The following is a 19,026-nucleotide window of genomic DNA, read 5'->3' on the forward strand; positions in this document are numbered from 1 at the left end:
CTAGGTTTGTATCAGTATGTTAAAAAGCAGTATAAGATGAGGCTGTCCACATCTTTTAAGTTTTATTCCAAACTTTTCCCTCATTAAACAAAAAATATTGTCATTCTTCTCTGTGATAAATCTCACTTGCGATCAATTATTATATTCTCCCCCCCCTTTTTAACATTAAGCTAAATGCTGAGGGAATGATATTCCCAGTGTAGAGTCCAAAATATAATAAATAATACATAATTAAAAAATCTGGCATACTTATAATTTAAAACAAAGGAATCACATGTCATTAAAACAGCATTTCACTCAGCTTTTCTGCAATTTTAGAAGTTATATTTTCTTACCCTAGAGCTGGGCAATGATCAGGGATCACCTGGTGTTCTGGAAGAATTTCCTACCATCCTTTCAGCTGAAAGTTGAAGCATTTTCAAGAACATCACAGGACATTTTAAATGATGCAGCAGCAAATGATATGAGATTCTGATGCTACCAAAGAAAGAGCAAGTGGTAATTAGGGTGATTGGAGCGAGCCCTGAAAGTGGTGTGGAATCTGCAGCACTCAAAACAAACAGAGACCCCATTGGGAAATGTTTCAGACAACACAACACAGAATGGTGTTCCTGTCTTCTGTTGTAACCAATTTTATAGGCTCAAACCCAATTGATTATAATTTACCAAGAGCAGGTGACTGGAGGGCTCTGAGCAGAATATTCTGTTATTCCTTCCTTTCTCTAAAGTGTACTTTTTACAAAAAAGCCACAATTTTCTCTCTGTTGAAAAAAATTCTTAAAATCAAATTATGTTTCATTAATGATGCCCTTCTCCTTTAATAAGTACATATGGTTATGACTGATTTATACTATAAATCAGGTGTGGTGCTAATGTGGGAAGACTCCCAAATATTTGTTCTTCTGTCTTAGCAGGCTCTTGGAAAATATCATCATATTGTTTTTAACTCCAAAATTGAAAGTGCCCTAACAAAACACTGTTAGAAATTTGCCTTGCTAATGCATACTGTATGAGACCATTCTCATTACCTAGCATGAACTCTCATTCTCTTCTCCAAAAGACAGGAGGTCAGCAGGGATGCAGGTTCTGCAGAAGAAGCTTGTTTAGAAAATTTTGTATGCTACTGTCTTTTGAGGATTAGCTTGCAGACCCGTGTCAGCAAGAATCTAAAAGACCTTCACGGCTAAAACTGACAGTGTGAAAGACTTAATTCAGGATGCAAGCAAGTGGAAGTAGGCACCAGTATCTTCTTCCAGCCACTCTTGAAACCTGCCGTTTCCCTTCATTTGCTCTTTTCAGCCAGGGCTCTTGTCACTGGAATAATAATAAAAAGCTCATCCCATTTATATGTGCTTTATAAGAACAAATGGATGCCACTGATACTTTCCATTTCCAAACAAGCAGGGAATTTGTTACCCTTCATTCTAATCTAGTTCAATCTTCCATAGGCCACAAAAGTTTCCTGAAGAGTTGTTCTTCAATTACATTAAAAGAAAAAGCCCCCATTGTTAATATTTCAGTCTCATTCTCCCATCCAAATTAGACTTGGACAAAGGATTTAAGGAAGGATGTGCCAAATGTTGAGGACTGTTGGTATTCCAAGTCAATTAGAGCTGTCAGTGCCTAATTAAGTGCTAATTTATGCTCTGTGCAGTCTCATAGAGGGTAGAAATTTGGCTCAGCCTAGTTGGAAAACAAAATTTTAGCTATTACATGTGAAAACATCTACTTTTATGCACATAAAACCTACTTTGTTTTATATGAGTCGAGTGCACTGTAAAAGAAGGCTAAACTTTTATCCTGGTTTGGCTGGCTTCCTCTCACAGTTTCAAAAATTTCACAAACATTCATTTTCCTGTATCCTCAGAAGTCACAAAATATGCTAAAGACAAGCTGTCTGGCAGCCAGTTTTCCATGTATCCTTCAAAGAGCAAACTTAACTGTCTTCTGCAATAGCAGAGTTGAGAATCTATTCATGCTCACAGTATCTTTATTCCCTGCTTCACGGAATAAATAGAAATTTTAGCTAGAGCTGAATAAACCAGGAACTGGCACCAAGTATTTGAGCCACGCTTTCAAAGGAGAGACCTTCCTAACTTCCCTGCATGTTACAGCAAACACAAACATCATTCTTGTTCATGCAGGAAATGTATCATAGATTTAAGAAGTAATGTTAATTTTTGGAAACTTGACCTCCACAGAGACCTGTCCATCATCTCTGACGTAGCAAATGTGAGCGTTCAAATTGCCACACCTGGTTTGCATTCTTGTTACACAGACTCAAAAACAAGTCCTTCTCATCTTCGCTCCTCGCTGCCTCTATGCATTTGCCAGAAAGGACATGGACAATCATTCCATTCTACAAGATGAGAGAAGAAGGAAAAGAAAGAACAAATATAAGGGATTTCCAGTCAAAGCTAGGCCATGTTTCTTAAACTTTTTACATACAGTAAATTACCAGTAATGACTGGTTGTTCAAAATTTTTTACGTATCACTCTAAACATAATGACTAGGTTTAGCTTTAAGCCCAGGTGCTGGCCAATGTTCATAATTTCTTTCAGAGATGACAGGAATGCTAGGTGCAGAATTCAGTAAGTCTCTTTTCCACCGCTTTTTTTTTTCCTATGGGTACAGGTTGTTGTCAACACCAACTACAGTACTACAGGCCACAAAATTTCAAAAGGACCCAAGCTTCCCTTAGGAATCAAAACAAATTCTAGAGGAACAACAGCAGAGGACTGTGGCATCCATACAGCTACAGTAACTGTTATTTTCCCAGGCTGTACTAGAGCTTGGCAATTTTCAGTCTTGTAGAGGAGTTCCTGCTCTGCTGGGTGAAGTACACTGAATAATACTGAATTCCTCTAATAGGAAGTTTGCTCTTCTCTTACAATGCAGGAGGAATTTTAATGTTTCCCCTACTCCCAAAGGGCTCTCATTTGGGAGGGTTCAGGGTCCCCAGACCCTTCCTCTATCCAAAAGAAGTGGACAAGGATTTGCCCTGCTCTTATTTTCACAACCACTGATTCTGATTCTATTCCTATGAGGCCAGAAAGACGAACACTTAAGGACATATGAATTTAGGAAGGATTCCTGTAATTTATATTTTTAAACCAAATTTATTTTACATAGACAAAGTAGATGGGCAAGAGGCATCCTAAATTTCCTGGGTGAAAATGGGACAGAAATGAAATTCCCCTCAAATACCTCATCCTTTCTCCACACACAAATCCTGTCAATCACACAGCGATGCCACAGTCACCGTCAGCTGCCCTCCATTCATGGCAGCCCTTCACAGCAGAGTCGCCACTGACCTCCTGGACATCCCAGCGCTGGTGGCTGTTGTCTGACTCCTTTGTACAGTTTTGAGGGATAACCTTCCCGTGTCTGATATCAAAGCAAAACAGCGGAGCAGAACCAAGCTGGATTTCCTTGATGCTGTTATATTCAAAGTGCTGGAAAAGGGAGGGTTTGTTTGAACAACAATGGAAGGACATCCCAATTAATTTTTAAATGCTAATTCCAGCAGTAATTTCCTGTACATGTTTGTTAAGATGCAATCCAAACATGAGTGACAGAGACCTAACAGCCTTGACCCTGCAAAGCAATCCCCTCCGCTAGCTAATTCCGGCATAACTATTTACCTAAGGAAAGGCTTTGTGGACTGCAATTATGTATAGAGCAAACCCATCCTATAATAAAATTCTCTAGTTTAATAAATATTTGAACAGAAGGGTGTTTCTGACAGCATCCGCACACATTGCAGCTCGAAATGTGCCTGCAGCTCACCCTGAGCTCAGTGTGAGCAACAAAACTTCCTTGGGACTTGGAGTCAGTCTGCATTGGTTTGGTTTCCCTTAATGCATGAACTGGCTGCATGAACTCGCTAGTCTAATGCCAGCTTGGGAGTCTACATTAATTTCCCTCCTCTCATTGACTGCAGTTTAGGGACTATTGGGGAAATCCATTCCCATTATTCTAGAATTGTTATATACTTTTTAGTCCCAGGCTTTCTGTTCTCCAGACACTACCAAATATACTAACAGGCACTTAATGATGTCTGCTGGAGCAATGTGTGGGTATCTGGCCTCAGTGACACATGGAACATTGCTGCTTTTCAAATGAGACTCAGCTGCAAAAGGGTGGGCATCACTGCCTTAGCATATGCCTAATTTTGAATACAGCAGTATTTCCATAAATGACAACCCAGCCATTTACATGTTGGAGTGACTGTTTTCTGGATGGTTCCCTAGACGCGATAATCAGTGTCTATATATATATAGCTAAGGTGCACAGTACCTGGGTGAGGCTGTCACTGCAAGGGGAGAGTGCAATAGAGCCTTCTGCCATGGCTCTTCCAGGCCTGTAATCTGCACAGAAGCCAACACCAGTATTGTAAAGCTGTAAGTAAAGGTTTATACTGAAATAAAGCACAATCATATGCAAACAAAATATCCTTCAGCTAACTTTTTGTGATTGTATCCCTTAATGATATATGTTTTATCTCATAATTCAGGTAATATTTTTTTCTTTCAGACTAGATCTTGCATATTGATCTCACCAAAGGTCATGTTACTCAGTGAGTTTTCTTTAAGTGAGAGATACTCACTTCTGATTTTAACTAGTATGATAGTCAAAAGAAATCTGTCAAAATTCTTATGCTAATTGAAAATTGCACTTCAACTGGACACTGTAGTCAGAAAAAACCCAAGATATTCCAGAAGAAAAAAAATAGGACAATTCCTGTGATCCACACACAGTTCTTGCATTCTTCTCAAGCAAACTTTGATAATAAAGAGCAGAAAATAGTAAAAAGGCACCGTAAAGTCTGGCTACAGATATGAGGGTGTGACTGAATTAGTGGACCTTGTTGCCTTGTTGGGCGGAAAAAACCTTCCAGTAAGGCTGCCAGGAATATATTCATATTTTAATGAATAATAATTATCAACTTCTGTGTTTTAACCAAAGTACTGCGAATATTGCCTTCTGTACACAGTCTGCCAAGGAACTGCTATTGCTGCCACCTCAGCCCTTGGGGGAGGAGCCGAACTGAAGAAATCCCTTTTGCTCTTCACACACGTGGGTCAGTACAGAGGTAACTCAGCTGCAGTTGCCAGCTTCATGAGGCAGCACAATTCTTTTCCTTTACTAATGGCACCTAAATAACCTAAGGTTAGGGTCCTCTGACAACCTGGGTTCAGCTCCCAGCAGGCTTTCAACATTTATGTGAGAATTTGGACCCGCTGTTTGTCTCCTCTGCCTTTTGTTTCTCCTCCTATCCTTGTTGTCGCTTTGGACAATAAACATTTCAAAGCAGGAACAGCCTCTTACTGTCTGCTTGGTGAGTACGTAGCACATGGAAGAGATAATGGGGTCTTTGAACACTGCAAAAATATCAGTCACTCTTTATAGTGTGTCTTCTCTTACCTTGCCAGAGAATCTTGGTGTGTCTTCAGATTGGGAGAGTTCAGGGTACACATTTGATATAAACCACTGGAAATTTCTACAGCCCAGTCTCTTCTGTAGCTGAAGGCGCTCGCTGCAGTCTGGCTTCTCTGCCTTCATGCAGAAAGCATGGGGGAAACAAGGTCACTAGTGTATTTGTGGAGATACTAGAAATCAAAATAACTACATGGGAATTATTTCTACCACCTCTTCTATCCTGCATGCCATAGATATTGATATAATTATATTGATATCATGAGTATGCAAAGGATGAAGACCAGCTGTAGCTTTCCTCCAACTTTGTGCTAATACAGCATTTAATCTGGCATTGTGGCAGAAGTAAATGTTTCAGAAGTAGCATACACTGTGAAAATAAGTATTTCCTCTAAAAAGGACGATTATACTGCAAGATAAGTCAGTCTTTGATATGTCTTTAATTTAAAAAGTCAGGGTCAAATTTGATACTTGTTGCACTGAAATCAGTGGGGTCATATCAGATTGTCATTCAATATAGAATTTGCCCCACCAATTACAGTTCAATTTCCTGGCCTTTTACAGCCCAGATGATCCGGTTATTGTCAGTCCTCCAAGATCAGAGGCTGTACAACACACAGCCTATCAGATTATTATCTGACAGTTATTAAATCTAGTAAGTGAATGTGTTTTGCAGCTCTAAAGGCATAAAACCTTCCATATGATTTATGTGTTTTCTTTAATTGTATACATACAGTCCTAACTCTCACCTTTCCTGGTAGCAACTCTTGTTCTGAAAAAAGACAAGTACCTTCAACCCTTGGTGCAGCTATGGGCATCTGCACTGCAAAGGACTAATGGTCTTAGTATTTGAGGGTATTTAGCACTGAAGATGGCTAACAGGATTTTGAAAACCTCTAAGCAGTTAAATGTCTACTCCTTTGGTTTCAAAACCACACAGAATGCTTTTGTAAATCTCTCAGTGCCTGAATACTAAAAAAACCTCTGCTGCCCTTAAGAGACTCTCTTCTCTTTTTTGGCAGCAGCAGATCTCCCCCTTCACATTTCAACATTTTAAAAATGCAGCTTTAGATTCCGAGACACTGGTCTGGATGCCTACATCAGGAATTAAAATTGATAATGTAAGCAAAGAATTGCCCGTAACTAACTTTTCCTTAGCCCAGCCATTTCTCTGCATCCATAAGAAAAAAAAAAATAAGGACTTTTCCATGTGCCTGGAAAACACTGGCAAATAAAGGGCCTTGGAGATCAAGGGAGAGACATCAGCTTCTAAAGGCAGGGATCAATAATAACGTGGCACCATTTGCCAAACCCTGTAAACTGCACAGGCAAAGCTCAAAAGTTGCAACACATTAAAGAGAATCTCATAATTAAGCATCAGTCTTAAATTCAATAAGCATAACCACAAAGTTCAGCAATTCAGTACCACACAAACCTGGCCCTGAGAGGTTTTCTTCGAAAAGGGAAATACAGGAGTAAAATGCTTTCCCTAAGAGGAGTCTCTCGTGAGACTGCCTTGGTTGAAGAAGGTGATGGCAGTAAGTCTCATTTTGTCACACTAGTTACAGCCCGCATTTGATGCTGAAAAAAGGGTGTAAATAATGTAAAGAAAGTAATTATCCCTGTAAGCCAATCTGAAAGGATACTGTGCTTGTTAATTAAATTAAAAAACTGCACAAGAAAAAGAGACAGTGGCTGAAACAGTAGAAAGCTGAGAAGAGCCTTATTTATCCACATTAGCACTCGCACCGTGGGCATCCTCTGCAGGATGCAGTTCAGACCATACAACGGGAGGACTTATGAAGCAACCTGAAGGGAGGTCACTGGATATTTCATTCAGTGGGTTGTGTCAGCGATCAAGGCTTACGGAGATTTTTGTCGTGGCCAATAGGTGGCTCCGCTCGCCCTCTCAGTGCAATAAATCCCTGCGGGGCCCATCTGCAGTGGAGCGGCAATAATGTCATTGCTTGCTCCTGTCTTTTGAATAACATCTCGCTGCACTGACAAACTGAAAATATTGGCTGTGAAAGAAAGGAACTGAGAAAAGGGCCTTTTATGTTATGGTATGCTGAGCACGGAGATCGTAAAATTGATCATTTGAAGGAGCATCATACTTAGGAGTACTAAAAGTATTCTGGTTAGAATAAGCTCTCAGGCAAAAGGTCATGGTGCTTACAGCTAGTAAACTGTATCATTGGTGGCTGTAGTTTTTAGTACAGAAAATTGTTTCCGAGTTGACAAGAAAGGCCTTCAGGAAATTATTAAATTATTTAAAGACCTAACTGTCCATCTTAAAAGATGGCCCAGCATCTTCCTTGCAATTACATAGCTGCAACCCTTATGGGTCAATTGAACTTCTGAACAGTGGAGTTCAAGCCTACAACACAGACAAGGAGGGATAAGCTTTTTAAAAAAGTGAAAACAGAAAGAAAAACTGGAACGTGATAGCCTCAGACTCTAGGATTAGCACAGCAGGCTGACTGGAGAGGCGGATCCACTGGTTGAGTGTGTAAGGAGGTAAGACTAGGTGACAACAGAAGCCACTCCGATGCACAGTCCTTTTCTTCTCACTACAGTGCAGCTCCCACTGGATCTGGCTTTCTTAGACGGTGGCCAGCGCTGCAATGACTGAGGCATGCAGGACTGAAATGCACCAGCAAAACCGAGTGAGAAACTGCACAGCACCTACTCATACTCCACCTAACTGTTTTCAGTGAATCTTGTTTCTTCTTAAAAGCAAGGCATTGTTAAATGAACAAGAAGATGAACGACATGTTTTCATTCACAACTGCTCACAAGTTTGTCCACATCTTTGTAGGAGAGGATATTGTTATAAGAAAAGGTATTGGAGACAGAGAATTCCCAAGAACTGCAGCAACACCAACAACTTCACATTATTAGCAACTTCACATTAACAACATTAACCACAGCTGCATGAATCCCAAAAAACAAACATCTGCCGGTTTGTAATATATGGGATACACAGTCCTTGACTGATCCTGATCTGCAATGGGTTATACAGTGGAGTAAAAACAAGTGTGTCCGTTGTGTAGCTGTTGGATAGTGCGTAGCTTGCAGACGGTTCAAGTGCGGCTGCATGCCAGGGGTACGCCACACACCTGGCTGTAAGCCTGCCTGTGCATACAGGCTGCTGGGAATCCACATCCCTGGAGGTCAGACTGCTACCTGCACAATGCTTCTAATGATAAAGTAACTTGTAAATAGAGGCTGTGCTGAGATCTGACTTCCTCAGTTATAGACAGTTGCTTCTTCTCAGTCAGTTCAGAAAAAAATCACCTTTTTTGTCACTAGACCGCTCGGATATGTTCCCTTTCAGTAGGAGAGACACCACATTTTGCCATGTGCCCATGAATAATACTGAATGTCCTCATGAAACACATGAAGGAGACCTTCAGGAACAAAGAATGAATCCTCTAGGAGGGCCTTTTGAGCACACAGTGCTACCAGCTTCCAGTTCAGACACACCGCAACCCTCCATGTGGAACCCTTCCTACTAGTGGAACAATAAATCACAGCTTGTTAGGCAAGCTGAAGGAGTCATTTGGAGGAGGAGTCACACTCTAAGAGATTTGATAACTTCAGCAAGCAACACTTAGGCACAAGTTTCTCCCTTTCCTTCCTGATCTGACAACTCTTCCACTGGAAGGTTTCTTAAAAAGACCATCCCCCAGCACCATGCATGTCGAATGTCTGACTCACACAGCCAACCCCACTCCTATTCCACCCCTTCACCCACCTAAACACACACTTTCTTCAGAAACAAACCACTGCAGATGTCTTTACCTTGCTGATTAAGAAAGCCACTGTGTCATGCTTGTAGAATTTCTCTTTAAAGGAGCCCAGCCAGGTCTCTGCTATTCGGATTTTGTTCCTCACGATGGCCTCTTCATAGGAGAAAGCATGGGGAAAATGATTTCGATAGACATGCCCAACTCGGGAGCATGGAATAATTTCTACAGAGCCACCACAGAGCCAGGTCTGAAACACAGGTGAAGGCACAAAAAGGTATTACCTTATTTTGATTACCTTTATCTAAAAAAGAGAAGCTCCTTTACCATAAACTACACCTCAGAAAAATCCTAATAAGCACATTGCTGGAAAAAGCAATGCTATGTACTTCTTCATACACAATTCCCCACAGATACAGAGAGACAGATACTGTGCAATTTGACCTTTGATTTGACTCAGTATGGTTATTTATATGTTTTTCTGTGCACAAACAGTGTGGTGTAGTGAAGAGACCTTGGAACACACCTTCTTTAAGTATTTAAAGACTCTACCCCTTTGTGTCTGCAACTTTCATTGCTTTTTAATATCAGTTATTCTTTGTGTTCAGCAAAAAAACAATGCAAAAATTTAAATATAAACAATTTGGTTGGCAAAGAAATAAAGCTACTCTCCCTTTGGTGCATGCTACACACCAAAAAAAGAAGAGACAGCTTTCAGAAGGTGTCAAAACCAGTGACTCAGTCCTCAGGTAGGTAGTGATAACCAGTGAAACTTACCTCTCCTGACACCATGCTCCTGACTCACAGCAGCTGCATGTTCTTGTATAGTCCTGACAGATCACAGAGCATGGAGATAGATTTCTGCAAGGAAAGTGGTAGTCCCCATACCCTAGATGTTCTGCACTTAACTGCTTTTATAAATTGCTTCTTGCCTTTTCACTCAGGTTCCTTAAAAGCCCAATAGTTACCACAGCTTGATGTTTTAATTAAGGTTCTTACTCTTATAGATAGCTCCAGATTTTCTGCTCCCCATGTGGTCATGTCAGAATCATAAGCTCCGGTGTTTTGGAAGTAATGTCGATCCATGGCCACCACTGCACCAGCTACCACAGGACTTCTGTGTAGAAAAGAGTTTGGAAGTGAACACCTCGAGTTTTGCATAGGAAATGCAAAAATGATGGAATACTACTCCATATAAACTTGAACAAATTGATTATCTAACCAAAAGAAAGAACAACTGGAATCTAATTCTAGGATTTGCCCGGGGAAGGGAGCCAAGAGCTGGATTATCAAATAAGGCTCAAAAGAGTGGGAAATGTTACATGCATGTACGCCCAAATCAACAGACAAACAGACCGTGATTAAGACATCTCTTTTAACTCTGTGTGATCCATCTTTTGCTTTCCCTACAAACCTCCATATCTTGTGTGGTCAGGTTGTATACCAGTTGTGTCAATGTGTGGAAAACATTCGTCATGTTGAAAGTATGACTGCAATCTAGTTGGAATGATTACTAAAGGTCAAACTCAGTGTAAACCAAAACACTATCCCTTCAAAGAACATTAACAGAGCATACATAAGTAACCATGTCTCTCTGCTGTTAGCTGGAAGATGACCCAAATTGTATAGTTTTGCTGCTGAACTGAGCAGAGGCGTATTGGCTGATGGACTGTTACCTGATAGGGCTGATGGGAGACTGTCGTACCTTCTCTTCACGCTCTGGCACTGGTTCCCAATGAAAATCTAGTTTCCAATCAAAAACACCTCGATGCAGGCCCACAGAGTGATAGTACTGAAAAGTCTTCCAGTCTATGACATCTATGACAGGGGAGACGACACTGTTTCTGAAAAATATAATATAATTTATTCTTAAAGCCAAAGCACAAATTAAGTTCACTACTCTGTTAGTAAGCAGTGGTTCTTCTCTTTGGCACTGTCAAGCACAAGCACTCCTCTAGATGTTGAGTGCCTTTATTTTCCCTGCTGATTGAAGCTCTGGTGTTCAGTGCACGGGAATACTGAGCCTGCAGTGAGGAAACTAAAGATCAATGATTTATTGATAACCTGTACCTTGCATTGTCATTTAAAGCTATTCAGGATTTTGCTATGAGTTAACTATCAGAATTCTTACAAAGCTATTTCACACAGAGGCCCCAGACTCTGATGTTATAGGTTCTGCACGGATGCAAAGTTTCCAGCAAAATATGATTTTGGCCTCACACACTTTATCATGCTTTGATTTTCCTGTAGAGGTTTCACACACTTCATGAGTTTGTTACTTCAGGCCAATGAAGAGTGCACTTATCCTTATTTTGTTCTGCTGGTTGTTTTGCAGAAACATTTATCATCGAGTTCATAAACCAATTTCTGTTTGTATTTTACTACAAGCTATAAATGCTCTTGCACATGCACTGTCACAGTGTAGAATCTCCTTTTAAGAGCCAGAACAGAGCCATTGCACCGTAGGCAGCAATCCTGCAATTCATTTCTAACTTGAGTCAAATTTGAATTAGTCTGAGAAGAGGCATTAGACATTTCTCTACACCAAACATATCATGGTATTTCACCGTGTGTTGTGTGTCATCTTGGAATTAACTGGGAGTTCAGAAGAGTCATCAGCATTCCTTGTTTCCAAGTCAATGATGTATCACATTTGGAAATTTTCAGTGTATAAATGCAATGGTATTAGGGACTGCAGGAAAAAAAGTGTTGAAGAACAATGTTATCCATTTCTTTTCTGTTATGCAAAAAGGATAGTCTCTGGTCTCAGTGCAAGGGCTTGCCTACAGACAGAAGGTGCTCTGAAGAAAAATCAGTAACATTTACTAGGCATTAAATTACACTGGAAAAAGTTACCTTTGTTATAGAGTAAGAGTATCCATGTAGGAAAATATTTCCTAGAAAATGACTTCCTGTTAAAACTGAGAGAGAGAAATGGAATAGTCAGTTCCATTGGGGGCAAGAACTAGAAGGTTTTATCTCCTCTTTTAAAGATTTATATGCTGATCAGAGGTCACTCTTGAGAGAAATATGCTTAAAACAGAACACAATCAACAGAAGAAAGTAATCACAGAAGCCTTTAACACAGTGAGCCCTTTGTACTTTTCCATGTCAGAGACCAGAACCAGCTGAGGAAGATGGTAGCTCTGGGTGATGTTAATGTAATCCTGATGTATCTTCTCTGCCTTTAAAATCACTAGAGTAATGTTTTGTCAGTAGCAGGGTAGGGGAAAACTCCAAACTTTGTTTTATCAAGGTTGCCATTTCTGGAAGGGAATTTTAGAAGCCCATGGAGAAACAGAGACTACTGATTATCAGTGAACTGTATGAAGATGAACTATGCAGAGGATAGCATTAAAATGACTCAGTTATTCCTTTGTTTCCTAATAAGAGCAGACTGCCCTATGATGAGCTAAATGCAGAAAGATTTTAAATAGAGAAGTGATTATATTTCTCCGTTCAGATGTAAAACCAGCCTTTGTAATATGTTATAATAGACACTCTTAGAAACAAGTATTAGGTTAATAAATAGATGAGAAAATGTTATGGTCACCTGCAACATTTGTAGGCATATACATTAAGGCAGTGATTTGATGTCATTCTCCCATAGGACTCAAAAAGAAATGGAAAAATATGATACTAAAAATAATAAAGCTGATATCTTCCCCTGGTTCTCTTGATGATACCCCTGTGATATAGTTTTGTATCCAGGACAGGAGCAACTACTTCAAATTCAAGCCATCTGGCACCTTTCTACTGAAAGCTGTATTTAACCTTTACTCACTAACAGCATGAAAAAGAAACTAACTGCTTCTAAGAGTTACTAAAAGGTAGTGTCCTGATGGACTTACCCAAGCAGGTGTTTTTTTCTTCGATACGTTGAGAAAAGTCCATCTAACAAGTCAAATAGATTTTATAAGAGTAAACTTCAAAAAGTGAATAGTCACTGTAATTATAATTTCTACAGCCTGCTGTGTTCTCCATTGTATGTGTATCTCTGACAGCTGGCTGGTTAGGAGTGCAGTTGGAGCTGTGTATTTCCCACCTCAGTTTGTTGCTACTTGCTGAAATGAGTGCTAGCTACTTCTACTTGTTTATCCACTCTTATCCAGACAAGACTTTAAATGTAAAGTTGCAGCAGAATATAATTGAAAGTTGCAATATGTTCTTAGCTATTCTTTTTTTTTAGCTGGGTAACTGGCAGAGAGTCAGCAGCTTCTCGGCACTTTGAAATGAAACACACACTGGCAAACTACTACTAATTGTACTCTGTGGAGTCCATGGAAAGGAAAAAAACCCAGGAAATTCAAATAGAACTAGCAATAAGGCTTTGAACCATTTGACTAATTTGTGAATATTTCAAATGCTTGGGACACACATGAACTACAAAAGGTCACAATTCCATGAAAAAGAGCAACCCAAACAAAAACGATTTCCTAGTTTGGGATTTCTCCACCAAATACAACTGAGTATGAAATGTCTTCCCATGACCCTTTACAGTTACCATGGACATTATGTTCTTTCCTATTTTTAGAATGAGTAATATGAGGAGAGGAAGATGTAATTAACACATGTGTTTTGAAGTTTTAGATAGCCTAGTTTTTGAAAGTGCTTTTGATTGATTTACACTTTCTTTGGCTGGGAAGGGAACAGATTTTAATCTGTTTAAATCCCCCTTTAAGTAAGGAGGAACTAAACATGAAATTGATGTATTTTCCTCAACCACTTTCACAGTGGATCATTCCCTGCAAAATTAGATAGCTAGAAAATCCAGGCAGTCCAAGCTCTCTGGCTCTGCACATAGCCAAAACTTCAGTAAGTAACTGAAAACCCAAGTTGGTCCTAAAAAAGGTCCTCAGGGCAAGCTACCCTTTCGCAAGCCACCCCTCTGCCACAGTTATGGTGCCATGCCTTTTCACAGAATCACAGAATATTAGGAGCTGTAAGGGACCTTGAAAGATCATCCAGTCCAACCGCCCTGCCAGAGCATGATCACCTAGACAGGTCGCACAGGAATGCATCCAGGCGGGCTTTGAATGTCTCCAGAGAAGGAGACTCCACAACCTCTCTGGGCAGCCTGTTCCAGTGCTCTGTCACCCTTACAGTAAAAAAGCTTTTCATTATGTTCAGGTTGAACCTCCAGTGCTCCAGCTTGCTCCCATTTCCCCTTGTCCTATCATTTGACATCAGAGAGAAGAGCCTGGCTCCTTCCTCCTGACACTCACCCTTTACAAATTTATAAACATTAATGAGGTGACCCCTCAGTCTCCTCTTCTCCGAGCTAAAGAGACTCAGCTCCCTCAGATGCTTCTCATAAGGGAGATGCTCCACTCCCTCAATCATCTTTGTGGCCCTGCACTGGACTCTTTCAAGCAATTCCCTGTCCTTTTGAAGCCTTCAAATTCCTTGTCAATGATATAATCAAGGTTCATTTTACCTTAATGCAATATTCTCAGGAACCACACTTTCAATCTTTGTTTTTTAAAAAAATCATCCTGCTTCAGCACGATGGTCACTGTTTTTATACTAAAGGAACAACCTTTTCAAGGCTTCATGGCACAGTTCATTATATGCCCCCTCTGCCTTTCACTGCCTTTGGACCAAATACAAAATAGCAGCTGTCTCCTGCAGTCTCCTGGAAAAGGCAAACCCTTCAAAAGACGACTGTCATAATTGCACAGCTGCTTTACTATACACAGTGCTACTCACCTGGAATTATCCTGGAACACAAACAGTTGTCAAATTAAATGATCTGTGGGGCATCTCATCTAGTTTTCTCATGTTGTCCAGGTGCCTACAGTATTCGTCCCTGAATAATCAAAATGTCAAGGAATACTTTACAAGCTGCTGAACCATACTCTAGGCGATACACTAAGCTGATGCACAGCTTCTCAGTTGATTTGTTAGGTACGGCTCAAAGAACTAGACCCAGTCAAGGTGCTCATAATGTATGTGTAATGATTTTAGAAAGACTCCATACATTTTGGAAAAATAATTTTGATTGGGTTAGTGAATTAAACCATCATGTAGGGAGATAAAATGTCATCACCCAGGGCAAGTCAAATAGCTGTCAAATACTCCCATACTTGTAAAACTAGGATAATTTTTCTTGTGTTTGTCCTGTCTGTTATTAACATGGGCTACTCAGAACTGGGAGTATCACCCTTCTTGTGAGCATGTTTAACTCACAGTGAGGTCTCAGTTTGGGCAAGGATCTCTTGGCATTGCTCTAAGACAGGTCACAATAATAGTGGTAGATCTGATCAGGAGTCTAGAAAATTAGGCTTAATCACAATTTTAAAAGTTAAAATCTCCTTCCAGCTCCACTAAGCTCCTGCAAATGTTTGAGCTCTGGAAAGACTCCATTTTTACTTGCCAGCAAACAACTCAGTCTGGGTGATTAAGTGTTTTCCCATCCTGTCTCTCCAGCAAAGTGCATGAGTTGCAGCTTGACTGGTACATTAAGAGAGGAATGATGGATATTTCACCAGTCACTGTAAGCTTTTTTTTGCTGTACTTTCCTCATTTGGGTAGTCTCAGAGAGTGCACATGATTCAATTTAACAGCTCCTCAACTGCTAAATGAAGCCAAGTTGACTATGCTAATGCTTTACATTTCCATAGTGATCTCCACGCAAGCATTACAAGCAATTTGGAAAATTCATGAATTAACTTCCTTATCAGGTCAGTGTTATTATCACCATTTTTCAGCCAGGGAAAGAAGGACAGTGAGGGAAAGTGATTGCCAGATGCCTTAGAGCATGTCTGCGCAGTGCACTGGAGAATGGCACAGGTTCCCTAGCAGTGACAAAGCTTTCAGGGTCAGACACAGCGACTGGTACAGCATACGGAAAAGGATGGTTTAGACCATGCTGTTATCCAAACATCCTTCTACCTTTGCTCCATGGATCCAATTAGCCATTAGCTAACTCAGTGTTAAATTCTGCTTTCCTGGAGGAATGAATGTGTGTATGAGCCCTATAAGGGAAGATAATCCCTTTCTCAGCCCCTGGTGACAGTGCAACATAAATCTCAGAGTCAGAGTAGGATTGATGGCTTTGCATTCCCTTAGCAGGTATAATTTTTGAGAAGAAATCACTACAAGTGTGGTGGGGTTCTAATTTCTCTCTTGCCATTGTAATTCCCCCTTCACCATAGCTCTCCTCTGAGACGTTTTATAACGATTTCCATCTCAGCAATCCTTGAATGAGGACTGGCCAATTGGTACGGATAGGAGTCTTGCATGAATATCAACAATAGACTATAGCTCAAGGAAGAAGAATCATGAAGTATATTCATAACACACCACCTAATAAGCCAGTAGGCAAAAAATAATCTGCTTTTCCAAGGAGGACCTTTAAGAAAATAATAGTCTTGACATCCTAGGGCAGCATTACTCTTGCTTGCAGCATTTTTAATGTTTTCATCCAAATGATGTAATAATTTCTAAAAACTCAAATGAATTCTCTTATAAGGAAACATAATCAGCCATAAAAATAGCTTGTTCCAGTGCCTGGGAACAGCTTTTGAAGGTCTTTAGTATGACTATTTAATGGTCTGGTAAGAGTTTTAAAGATGTAATTTTTTTTATCCCCTCAAGCAATTATTCATTTTTTTGCCAAGTAGTTTATGGGTAATGATAGACAAGCTAATGTACAAGTTTTTCTTTCAGAAAAGTCCCTTTAATAAAGGATTTACTGTCATGTAATTCTTGAAACGTTTTCAGTGATTCAGTCTCTTTGGAGGACTTGAGCACTGCATAGATGAGCTTAGCTGTACATTAGAGAGCAGGTCCAAGCATCAACCTAAACTTGAAAGACTTGGAAAACATGAATCTGTATCTTCTTCTGTCAGTGTGCTGTCAATGAAAGTACATGTGATTAGCTAGAACTGTCTAGGCTGCCCAGAAAGTCTTTTTTTTTCTTGTGGAACAGAGACAGTACAGATGACATTGGTATGCAGCCAAACTGGTTCAGGAGGACAAAGCATTTTATCCTTGGCTTCGTGACTGAGACAGCTAAAAAGTAAAACTAATGGAGACCTGCAGTAGTTTCTCTGGTGGATGTCTGCCAATTTCCAAACAGCTTGAGACTGCAACCTTTTTAATTCAGACCACCAGGAAGCCTTCTTATAGCTCTAAGTGGATACAAACTCTGACAGTTCAGTGATACTGTGTGTGATGTGAGGGTTATCAGTTGTGTGACTTACGCTGCTTCCCATATATGAGAGTGATGCATGTGGTGATAAGGTAGAAAATAAAGGCCATGTGATCAGAAGGAAGAAGGTATCAAAGAGAGGATAAAAAAATAGCCAAATCTTTCCAAGTACATCTCTTTTGGCAGAAATTAGCATATGCAGGAAGCTCAGAGGTCGGGGGGATATTTACCGGTTGCTGGACAGCCTGGCTAGGAGGGGTTCCAGCCAGCCCTTCTGGCACTCGCAGTGTGAATCCATGAAGATAAGCACGTCCCCAGTCGCCCGTGCAGCTCCCAGCATCCGACCTCGGATGACTCCAAGCCTCTTGTTGCTCCGGATGAGTTTCACACTGTCCAGCTTAGAGATGTATTCACTCAGAGCTGACTTCAGGGGCCCTGTCAGAATCAGAATGGTCACTGAAATGTTTTGGCATTGATTCAAGCTGTTATAGAAAAGTAACAGCTAGTAGGAGATGCTACTTCTTGCTAGTAAAATGTTTTGGGGGCATTTGTTTTACACGGCCAAGCAGGCCATGTTCCAAATATTCCCACGGCAGCATAATGTCAGAGAGAAGTAGAGACTAATGGAAACTGAGATTCACTAGGTGTGAAACTATTCCTGTGGGAAACATAATAGCCTCCTCTCCTGTTTTCAGTAAAAGGTGGATGCTCTCATCATCTCATAAAAGGTGTGGATCAGAATGAGATGCTACAGGTGTTTGGCTTTCCCAAGCACTTTGGATTACTTTAGCAATGTGGAGTTTTCCACTCCATGCTTCAGCCAAAGTCCAAGTCTGGAAATTATTATAGCAGATCTGGTCCAGTGGGAAGGCTAAGATTTGCATGCTGTGATCTTATTTTAAAGTAAGAAAGTTCAGAGTGATTGGAAATGATGGGGAGAAAAGAAACATATTTCAGAAAGGTTAAGCTGAATTCTAGGGATGGAAGAGTGAAACCTGGCAGCCAGCTCGGGGCTCTGCTTAGCTCTCTCTTCCTGAGTGTCCTCTTTGTCTTCTACTCTCCTCACGCACTTCTTGGAGGAGGACAGTATCTTCCCTGAAGCTTTGGAAGAAAGAGCTCACATGGAAAGAAATGGGCATTACCTTGCTGGCTGAGATCGTCGACTAGGATGATATCCTTGAGGGAGGCCTTTGGGGCTGTGTCCATAATACTGTGCACAGTTCTCAGCAAAGTAGACCAGGCTTCGTCATGGAAACAGATGATGACACTGGCAGTGGGCAGACTGGAGTCATATTCTTGCTGTAGGCACCTGCATGGGATCAAATGAGGGAGACACTGGAAACACTGGTACAGCTGGCTACTTGTCTCTCAGAGCAAAGGTGTAAGCTACACCTAAACCTTCAGGGATGGAAAGCAGTTAAAGATATTGGCTCACTTCTAATGAAGCAACGGAAGTAATAAGGTGTCCAAGACTGGAATACAAAGTGAAAATAATGGAATAACAGGGATGTTTTGCTGTATTCTGGGATATTTTCTTCTACTCTGATTGCCTGAAAATACATAGCTCAACAGAAATGGTCCGGAAGACAAAGAACAAGAAACTGAAGACAATTAGAGCAAAGCAGCGAGGGGGATAAAGCAGGTCAGTCAGCCTCCACCAATTTGGACATTTTCTCAGGTAA

General features: G+C 40.5%; 1 protein-coding gene across 1 annotated transcript; it reads right to left on the bottom strand.

Annotated features, from left to right (window-relative positions):
- Positions 1-1,992: 1,992 nt before the first annotated feature.
- GALNT15 (polypeptide N-acetylgalactosaminyltransferase 15) lies at positions 1,993-18,653 on the bottom strand (the record flags this gene model as incomplete). The annotated part of the gene is made up of 9 exons (XM_010191175.1): positions 1,993-2,359; positions 3,316-3,456; positions 4,301-4,402; positions 5,429-5,560; positions 9,245-9,439; positions 10,189-10,306; positions 10,866-11,033; positions 17,575-17,779; positions 18,487-18,653. Coding segments are annotated over 9 exons (1,375 nt in total), but the record flags the coding sequence as incomplete, so codon positions are not given.
- Between the last annotated feature and the right edge of the window lie 373 nt (positions 18,654-19,026).

The sequence above is a fragment of the Mesitornis unicolor genome, unplaced genomic scaffold (genome assembly GCF_000695765.1).
Source record: "Mesitornis unicolor isolate BGI_N332 unplaced genomic scaffold, ASM69576v1 scaffold51068, whole genome shotgun sequence".
Classification (NCBI taxonomy): Eukaryota; Metazoa; Chordata; class Aves; order Mesitornithiformes; family Mesitornithidae; genus Mesitornis; species Mesitornis unicolor.